The sequence below is a fragment of the Trichechus manatus genome, unplaced genomic scaffold, assembly GCF_000243295.1.
Source record: "Trichechus manatus latirostris isolate Lorelei unplaced genomic scaffold, TriManLat1.0 scaffold00053, whole genome shotgun sequence".
Taxonomy (NCBI): Eukaryota; Metazoa; Chordata; class Mammalia; order Sirenia; family Trichechidae; genus Trichechus; species Trichechus manatus.
In genome coordinates this window covers 14,899,217-14,909,477 of record NW_004443989.1, presented here as the reverse complement: position 1 = coordinate 14,909,477, position 10,261 = coordinate 14,899,217, and the positions used below count along the sequence as shown (strand labels likewise).

General features: G+C 41.4%; 1 gene segment (V, D, J or C); it reads left to right on the top strand.

The window, feature by feature from the left end:
• The first annotated feature begins 270 nt into the window (after positions 1-270).
• On the top strand, positions 271-9,381 carry LOC101358312 (immunoglobulin heavy variable 5-51-like). The segment is given in 3 exon segments: positions 271-316; positions 396-712; positions 9,280-9,381. Coding segments are annotated over 3 exon segments (465 nt in total).
• Positions 9,382-10,261: the final 880 nt, after the last annotated feature.

Genomic DNA, 10,261 nt, shown 5'->3' with positions numbered 1-10,261 from the left:
GGTGCCAGTACCAGTATGTTTGTGTTTGGGAGGGAAGGGAATGGGTATTGGGACCTTGTCCTATCCCTTTCATGAGTCTCAAGACCACTACCTTTCCCTGCTTTGGGGTTTTAGACTTATAAGGTCTGAGGAGTCTCACCCTGAGAGCTGGGCAAAAATATGCAGAGTGAGGGATATCCTATTTAAACTCACAGTCTGCCTCCACAGGGATGTCTCCCTCACCAACCAGCTGGGGACCTCAGTGCTGTCTCTTTCCATCCTCATTTTAAGATGTGGTCTGCCACCATCCTCACTCTCCTCATGGCTATTCTCTCAGGTCAGGGCTGGTTCAAGGTTTGAGGTCACGGAATGGCTGAGAGAAAGAACCTTCTGATCTCTGAGTCCTGTCTCCACAGGTGTCTGTGCTCAGGTGCAGCTGGTGAAGTCTGGGGCAGAAGTGAAGAGACCTGGGCAATCTTTGAGGATCACCTGTGAGACGTCTGGATACAGTTTTACCAGCTACTGGATCAGCTGGGTGCGGCAGATGCCTGGGAAGGGCTTGGAGTGGATAGGAATGATATATCCTGGTGATTCCGATACCCGCTACAGCCCGTCCTTCCAAAGCCAACTCACTATCTCTAGGGACAACTCCATCAGCACCACCTACCTGCAGTGGAGCAGCCTGAAGGCCACAGACACAACCATGTATTACTGTGCAAGGAGCACAGTGAGAGAAACCACATCCCGAGAGGGACAGAAACCCTCAGCCAGCTGCAACTACGGAGCAGCAATCTCAGAGGCACCTCCATCTGGAACTTCTCAGTTCATCACCATAGGAAACACTGTTAGCTGTGTCCTCAGGAGTGAGAAAATGAGAACAGGACCATAGCCCTAATGCTGATACGACAGGGACTCGCTCCTGGGGACACTGATGCTTCTTGTTGAAATGTGGTATCTCTAGAGCAGCTCACACTGTGTCCTCTAGCACATTTTCCCTATAATGTTTATTACAGGGTGGACATAAAATGTCTACCTAATACATGCATATTAAATTCAGCAAACATTTTAATTAGTGAAAATTATACACAATCCATTATTGTCTTCCTTCCATCTTTCTTTCCTTCTTCCTTCTTTCCCTCCTTCCTTCCTCCTTTCCTTTGTTCCTTTCTTCTTTCCTTTCTCGCTTTCTTTCTTGCCTTATGTCATGAATTTCCCCTTGTGTTTGTTGTGGTTTTTGTAGTATCATTGTTTGTACTGACTGGTTACTCTTTGTCAGGGTGCATAAGATTAAGAAAGGCTTTTCTTCTAAGTAATTTTAAGAATTGCTTTTTATCATTTATCTATCTATCCTTATTTCAATATCTATTTTTTTTTTCCTACCACCTTTAGTATAAACATCATCTAAGATCACCTTGAGAAGCTGTTACTCAGAACTGGATAACAATTTGCTCTGTGTTCCTTGGTTCTGTGTTAGGTTGGGGGCTACAATCCCCCAGGATGCGTATCCACAGCTGAAAGTGACCAAGAATGCACTGTGAGTGAAAGAGTGCTGCACTTATATCCCGTAATCAATATGAGTCCATAGCAAGTAAGCCCTTCTATTAAGGATGATGGAAAAGTTTGGGAACAGATAGTTGTGATGGTTGCACAACATGATATATAATGGTTGATCGGTTGAAATCAAATGAGGAAAATCTCTGGAAAGATGAATCAAATGCTGAGGGGACAAAATGTTTTGTTGTATTTGCCTCCATTTTTGTGTAGGAATAAGAATCTATTACTCAATCCATATGCTGCAAAGTCTTATTTTTAACAGAAAGCAGAGAGATGAAGAAAAATATTCAAATTTAATACACTCCTGAAAGTGTGCAGTACTTTGCAGGAGGAAATAGACTCTCCACTTCTTTCATCCTGGTTCACTGTGAGAGGAGGAGGCACCTCCACAGACAGAACTTCTATCAAACATATAAAGGCTGGTGTAGGCTGGAGCCAAGGACTAGAACCCTAAAGTACACTTAAAGCCCAGAAGGGGTCAGGAGAAGGGGCCCAGGAGAGGGGCCAGAGAGCCTCATCACTGAAGTGTTTCACCTGAGAAACACTAGGCATGTGGGGAGAGCTGAAGAAGACGGATAGCACACTAGGTGGCGCAAGTGCATGGGAAGTAAAGCCGTGTAACAAGACAGTTCCTTTACAGAATGGAGTCACCAAAGAAATGCTCATTTCAAAATATTTCTTCTGTGATCCACATGGAAAAAATAAAAGTTTGTTAAAACCTCCTCTTTTCCAGTCTTTGTGTGTCTCCATATCAATCAGAGGGTTTTCAATCAGGCACTGGAGTGAATGTGGGCTCCATCCTCAGAACACCAGCCATAGCATCTGTCCCTGTGCCCTTCACAATCATCTGCACTTCTGTGTTTAGCCAAGGTTAGTGCAAACCTGTCCCAGGCATCTGGATGAGATTCAACAGGGATTCTTAGCAAGTAGCTCACCCAGGACTCACACCACAGAGATGCAACAGATGCCTGCCTCAAAGGAAGGGAAGACAGGCTTAGAGACTGAGCTGAAGTCCACCTGGTGAACTCTAAGTATGTCCTTGTGTCCTGTGTCTTGACATCAACAGGATTCAGCTACATATTCTCATACTTCACACCAAGTCCTGGCTGAGAGTAGAGAAACAAATAACTATGTCTCTATATGGAGAACGGCATGCACATATGTCTGCTTCCTCTGCTGATGAAAATCTACCCAGCTCCTGACCCTGTGACTATAAGGGAAGCCCAGTCCAGTGTCTGAGATTATCTTCACTACTCTGAACCCAGCACAGAACTGGATCCCCACCATGGAGACTGAGTTGGGGTGGGTTTTTCTCTTCTTGCCATTTTACAAAAAGATTATCTAGCAAAATAAGAACACTGATTTGCGGATATGAGAGAGATAGAAACAGAGACAGAGAGAAAGTAGAGGCTCCTAAGCCCATTGCCTCTGTGTTTGCAGGTTTCCGGTGTGAGGTGTAGCTGGTGTAGACTGGGGGAGACACCAGGCAGACTGGGAGGTCTCTGAAACTCTCCACTAAAGCCTCTGTATTCACCTTCAGCAGCTTCTTCAGCAGCTAGTTGATGAACAGGTTCCACCACGTTCCAGGAAGGGGCTGCAGTGGATGGCTGTGACGAGTCCTGATGGAAATACTAAGACATAGACAGACTCTGTGTAGCACTGATTTACCATCTCTGAGACAAAGCTAAAAACACCCTGTATCTGCAGATGAGCAGTCTGAGACGAGAGGACATAGCCATATGTTACTGTGTGAGACACACACACATCAGAGAGTATTGACATAGAGCTCTCCTGCAGGAGGCCCCAGGAGGCTGGGATGGTGTTGGTCATGGGTACTTACGCCATCTGTAGGAGCAGGTGCAGAGGGAAGGGCAGTGCTCCTCTGACGACATGTGATTTCCTCTTGAGCCCAGAAAGTAGTTTCTCTGGTGACTCCAATCTTCATAAAACTTTCGTAAAACTGTCATTTTAATTTGATCCTCTGAGGCAACTAATTTTTCATACCTAAAAGCATTTCATAAAGCATGTCATCCCAGTGATGAGCTAAAATCAGATCGTCTCTTGTGTCTGAATGGGAAGCTGAGGCAAGAACCAGAACTTGGAAAAGATAGGTAGATGGCAAGGATAAACAATGTGAGAGATAATCGATTTGAGGCACATCATGTTTCCTTGATAATTTTTTCCTCTACCCATTGTTTCCTTTCATTTCTCCTGACATACTGAGGAATATTTAGTGACCTTTTTTAGTATTCTTTATTATTACTGAATTTTATTCTTCACTGTGACTCTCTGGGTTTACTCCTTCTTTGACCAAAAAATTCTCATTAGTATTAGTATATGTAATAGCTAAGCAGCAATACATGCCTGGCATACCTCACAAAAGTTCCTTCTCCTGTTTTTTATCCCCCCTTTCTTTTTCTATTGAATTTAGATGAAAGCTTACAGAACAAACTAGCTTCTCATTAAACAATTAATACAGATATAGTTTTATGACATTGGTTGCCAACCCCATGACATATCAACACTCTCCCTATCTTGAACTTGAGTTCCTTATTACCAGCTTTCCTCTCCCCTCCTGCCTTCTTGGCCTTGTCCCTGGAATGATGTGCCCAATTGGTTTCATTTTGTTTAATGGGCCTGTCTAATCTTTGGTTGAAGGGTGAACCTTAGGAGTGACTTTATTACTGAGCTAAAAGAGTGTCCAGTTAATCACAAGGTTTCCCCAGTCTCTGAAAGACCAGTTAAGTCTGGTCTTTTTTTTTTTTTTTGGTGCTTTTACTGATTTTTGACACTATTAGCTGTCTGATACAGTGAAGTAATTTTAATATTTTCTAAAGCTCTGTTAGTCATTTTTGGTGGATGAATGGTACAAAATTTCAAGCTACTAATTAAAGACCCTCACTTATATTTATTCCTGTAATATTTTAAACTACTCTTAGAATGTAATAAACAGACATTTAACCAACAGAGAGAATGTATCTCTTCATGAAATCCTTACAGATACACTGAAATGAAGAACATTGACCATTCTTCGGGATACAGAGCACTAAGGGTGATGAGCTCTGGGGATACTCTGAGCAGAAGAGCATGTGTCCACGTCCATTCCTCAGAATACAGGGCAGGAAGGATGGTGAGCTATAGGGAAACAGTGAGAAGAAGTCCATGTATTTATTCCTGAGGATACAGGACAGGGAGGGTGGTGAGCTCTGTGACTGCATTTTGAGACTCAGAAGACAGGGGTTGAATGACCCTCTGAAACAATTTCCCTGAGGTAATCTTTAAACTGAACCCTGGTAGCATAGTATTTAACAGCTCAAACACTAACCAAAAGGCTGGCAGTTCAAATCCACCAGCTGTTCCTTGGAAATGCTATGGGGTAGTTCTACTCTGTCCTGTAAGGTTGCTATGAGTCGGAACTGACTTGACAACACCTAACAACAAGACAATCTTTAAGCTGTAAAACTGAAACCAAAACCGTCCCCGGAAAATCATCTTTAAAGCAAACGATTGTATTTATAATTGTTGGATGTCATCTAATCTATTCTGACTCATAGCAATCTTATATTACAGAATAGAACTGCCCCGTAGGGTTTCCTAGGCTGTAATTTTTAGGGAAGACTATCACCAGGTCTTTTCTTCCTCAGTGCTACTGGTGAGTTCGAACAGTCTACCTTTAAGCTAGCAGCCAAGTACTTAACAATTACCCCACCAGGGCTCCTTCAAGCCAAACAATAGTTTAGCTTAATTAATAAAGAATATTTGCCTTAAGCATTGTACTCTTTGAAATAATTATCTATATGTGATCAAATTGAGAAATCAGAAGATTAAATGAGAAGCAATGCTTTAAGATCGATCATTGATTAGTTAATTTATTTTCCATGAAATGTCGCATGGAATCCTGCAAGTCCACAAGTTAGTTTATAACCCTTACTGGGGACTTGTTTCCATGGTGTTATTGTTAGGATTGTGTGTCAATCTGGCTGAGCCATGATTCTCAGTGGTTTGTCAATTTCAATGTAATCTGGCAGTCATATGATGCTGTGATCACTTCCATAATGAGGTTTCATATAATGTGATCACCTACATGATGGGATAGGCTACGAGTAGCCAATCAGTTGAAAGGGAGTTTCCTTGGGTCTGTTGCCTGCATCAGATATAAGTGGACATTCCAGCAAGGCTCGTTGGCTTTGGCTCTCTATGGATCCTGACGCTGGCTCCTGTTCATCTTGGGACTTGAGCTAGCAGCTTACCTGCGATCTTGTCTGCTGATCTTGGGATTTATCAGTCTTCGAAGAACGCAAGTGAGAGCCTTGCTCTCTGACCTGCTGATCTTGGGTTCACCAGTCCCTGTGGCTGTGTGAATCAGGAGAAGCCTCCAGCCAGACCTATGGATTTGGGACATTCCAGCCTCTACAACTGCATGAGCCATTTCCTTTATATAAATATACATATATATATATATATTTAAACACTTTACTGGTTTTGCTTCCTTAGAGAACCCAGCCTAAGACATTTAGTACCAAAAGTTGGGTGTTGCTCTAACAGATACCTAAAATGTGGAAATGATTCTGAAACTATAAATAGATAGAGACTGGAAAAGTTTTAAAGCGCCTAATTGTAAAAGCTTAGATTGTATTAAAGAGACTGTTGGTGGAATTATGGACATAAAAGACAATTCTGGTGAGGACTCAGAAGGAAGTGAGGAGAGCTGTGTTACACTGCGTATGGTGCAGATGGCAAGAATAGCAGCAGCAGAACTAGGAGACCAGCATGAGACAGCACTGGAGTTGACCCACGGAGTCAGAGGGCTGAATGCCTTTCCACAGGAGGCTTCCTGGCAGAGTAGGGTGCCTCTGAGCACTTATTGGTGGAGTGAGGCTTGCTGACACATGGAGCAAGAGAGCTGAGTATTTTCCAGTCAAATATTTATTGGTGGAGTGGGGTGCCTCCAGGCACTTATCGGTGGAGCTACAGAGCTTTAGAACACTTGTCCAAATAGGGCAGATGTGGGTGGCAAGGCCCAAGGGGCCTAGAGGCCAAGGAAGAAGGAAGCAGAAGCTGAGGAGACAAGGAACACAGGAAGCAGAACGGCCTCAGTTTCAAAGGGTAGGGCCAGAAACTCGGAGGTCTCAAAGTATGGAGTCACCACTTAGTTGGACTAGGAGAATGGTACCACCGAAAGCTGAGGGAGCAGAGTTGCCATTCCAGTGGGCCTGGAAAGCAGACCTGAAGCTCAGGGCTGAGGGGCCTCCACACAGAATCCAGAGAGTGTGGCCAATACCCAGAGTCTGGAGAGCAGGGCCATTGCCTAAATGGTCTCAGAGAACAAAGGAATATTTTCAAGCCTTGAGAGCTAATGTAATGTGTTCTGCTGACTTGCTTAGTGCTTATTATTGCTTCCTTCTCTCCAGTTTTTCCCACTTGTAATGGAGATGTCTATCTTGTGCTTGTCCCACAATTGTACTTTGGAAACAGTTTGACTTCAGCTGGCAAGGCTAGCAGCATGCCTTAAGTTTTCTACCACAGGTATAAAACAACTCTATAGCCCCATGTTGTAATTTAGTCCACAGGGACATTGATCGTCTTTCCCTACCACAAGACATCACACTGGTCCATTACATTGATGAGACTATGCTGATTGGATCTAATAAGGAAGAAGTGACAATGACTATGGACTTATTCGTAAAACATTAACATGCTAGAGGGTGGGAAATTAATCCACCAAAAATTCAGGTGACTTCCACCTCAGTGAAATTTCTAGGGGACCTCATGCCACCAAGAAAGCAATGCTTGGAGCAGAAAACATCCTTTTGACTCGGAGTTCCTGCATGGAGAATCTCCTAGACCAGGGGAAGATTGATGACAAGGTTCTTCCTCCAGAGACAACAAAAAAAGCCTTCCCCTGGAGCTGGCACCCTGAAATTGGACTTCTAGCCTAGTAGACTGTGAGATATAATTTCTGTTTGTTAACACCATGCACTTGTGGTATTTCTGTTATAGCAGCACTAGATACCCAAGACACATGGTAATGTACAATTATTAATGATAAACTGAGGTATAAAAGCCTATAAAATACTTCTTCTCAGGAGCATTTCTGGACTCTCTGATCAGAAGTATTGCCCAATTTGCAAGTTGTATGTTAAATAAGTTTCAATGCATTTATATTGTTGGCTTAATATTGATTTTATAGTGATACCATTAAGGGCACAACATTAAAAACAACTGAATGTGTTGGTGCTCTATAGTTCTCAAGTTTCCTTTCCCCACTCTCAGATATTTAATCTCACCTAGAAATGGGATAGAATCAATTTCCTTGCATCAAACTAGTGTTAATGAGATCTACCTACTGTGATGTTGATGGTTAAGGTCATGTGTCAGCTTGGCTGGGCCATGATTCTTACTGGTTTGGCAGTTATGATGTAGTTTGTCAGTCGTATGTTGAAGTGATCACTACCATGAGATTTGCTATAATGTGATCACCTACATGATGGGATAGGCTGTGAGTAGCCAATTAGTGGAAAGGAAATTTCCTTGGGGGTGTGGCCTGAATCCAATATAGGTGGACTTTCTGGGGAGGCTCACTGGCTTTTGCTCACTCTGCATCCTGCAGCTGGCTTCTGTTCATTTGGCCTCTGGTTCTTGGGACTTGAGCTAGCAGCTTGCCTGCCGATCTAGGGATTCATCATCTTCCTCGGCCTGGATCTTGGGTGCCATCCCCTGCAGCTACTTGAGTTGGGAAAAGTCTCCATCTTGGCCCATGGATTTGGACTTTCCAGCCTCTACAGTCACATGATCCATTTCTTTGATATATATATTTCTCTCTCTCTCTCTCTCTCTATATATATATATATATATGTAGATGTAAGACATATATATATATACGTGTGTGTAGATGCCTCACTAGTTTTGCTTATCTAGAGAACCCAGCCTAAGACACATGGAATAAGATGAAAGAAAGTATAGAAGGTATGCGCTTCTCCTATGGCAGTTCACTCACCACAGACAGGAGTAGTAGCTCATGTTGAGTCAGTTGCTTTGATGTATGGTAAAATCATCTCATATATTAGGAAAAGGAAGATTGATATTAACCAGAAGATCATACGACATAAGATGTGAGATTTCTTTTTAGATGTTCTGTCTAGAAATGAAAATGGTATATTGAAGTCTCCAACAATTTTTGTGGAATTGTTTATTACTCCTTTCACATCAATCAGTATTTCTTTCATATATTTTGAAGCACTGATGTTAGCTGAATATGTATTTATAATTATTATGTATTCTTGATGAATTGACCCTTTTATTATTATGTAATGTCCTTCATTATCTATTATAATAGATTCTGATTTAAAGTCTATTTTATCTGATATCAGTATAGCCATTGCTGCTCTTTTGGTTTACCAGTTCCATGGAATATTCTTCTCCATCATTTTACTTTAAGTCTGTTTGTATCCGTGTGTCTAAGGTGTGTATCTTGTAGGTAGAACACAGATGGATTATCACTATTTTTTAAAATTCATTCTGTCACTCAGTCTTTTGAATGAGGAGTTTAGATCATTTATATTTAAGGTAATTACTGAAAATGAAGTATCTACTTCATTCGTTTTGCTGATAGTTTTTGTCGGTCTTATATCTTCTTTATCCTATTATTTCCATATTTCTGCGTGTGTTTAGCTGCTTTTTTGTTTTTGTTTTTTCTTATTTCTTCCTTTTTCCCTTCTGTGTATTTTCTGTATGTATTTTCTTAGTGGTTACTACAAATATTACATTGAACAACTTACAATTACGGCAAACAGAGTTATGCATACCTATATTCATCACAGTACTACTCACATAGCAACAAAGTTGTAAATAAATTATGTGTCCATCAATGAATGAATGGATAACTAAAACGTGGTACATACATGCAATGGAATACTACTCAGTGACACAGAAAATGAGTTCACAAACCATCTCAGAATATGGATGAACCTGGAAGACATCAGTTTGTGTGAAATAAGTCAATCACAAAAGAAAAAAATAATGCATGTTCTCACTTTTATGAAATTACATGAGCAAGTAAATATACAGAAACTAATGTTCATTAGTGGTTGTCAGGGATGTAGGGGAGGGGAATTCACTAGATTGTAGACATTTTATTTTTATTTTTTTTTATTGTACTTCAGGTGAAGGCTTACAGAACAAATAGTTTCTCATGAAACAGTAGTACACATAATGTTTAATGACATGGGTTAACAACGCCACAACATGTCAGCCCTCTAAATTCTCAACCATTTTTTTTTTCTTGTGAATATACACATAGCCAAGCATACACCATTTCAAAAATTTCTACATGCACACTTTAGTGACATTCACTACGCTCTTACAATTGTGCTGCTATTCTCACTTAAAATGAAGGCTTACAGAACAAAATAGTTTCTCATTTAACAGTTACTACAAATGTTGCCCTATGACAATGGTTAACAATCTCACAACAAATCAACAATATCCTTACTCAACCTTGGGTTCCCTATCGCCAGCTTCCTTCTCCCCTTCTGCCTTCTGGCTCTTGTCACTGGACTACTGTACCTCATTAGTCCCATTTGGTTTTACGGAACTGTCCACTCCCAGGCAAAACGGTGAACCTTGGAGATAACTTCACCACTGAGCTAAAAGGGTGTCTGGGGGGCCATACTCTCAGTGTTTCTCCAGTCTCCTTTAGGCCAGTAAATCTGGTCTTTTTTTTGTGTGT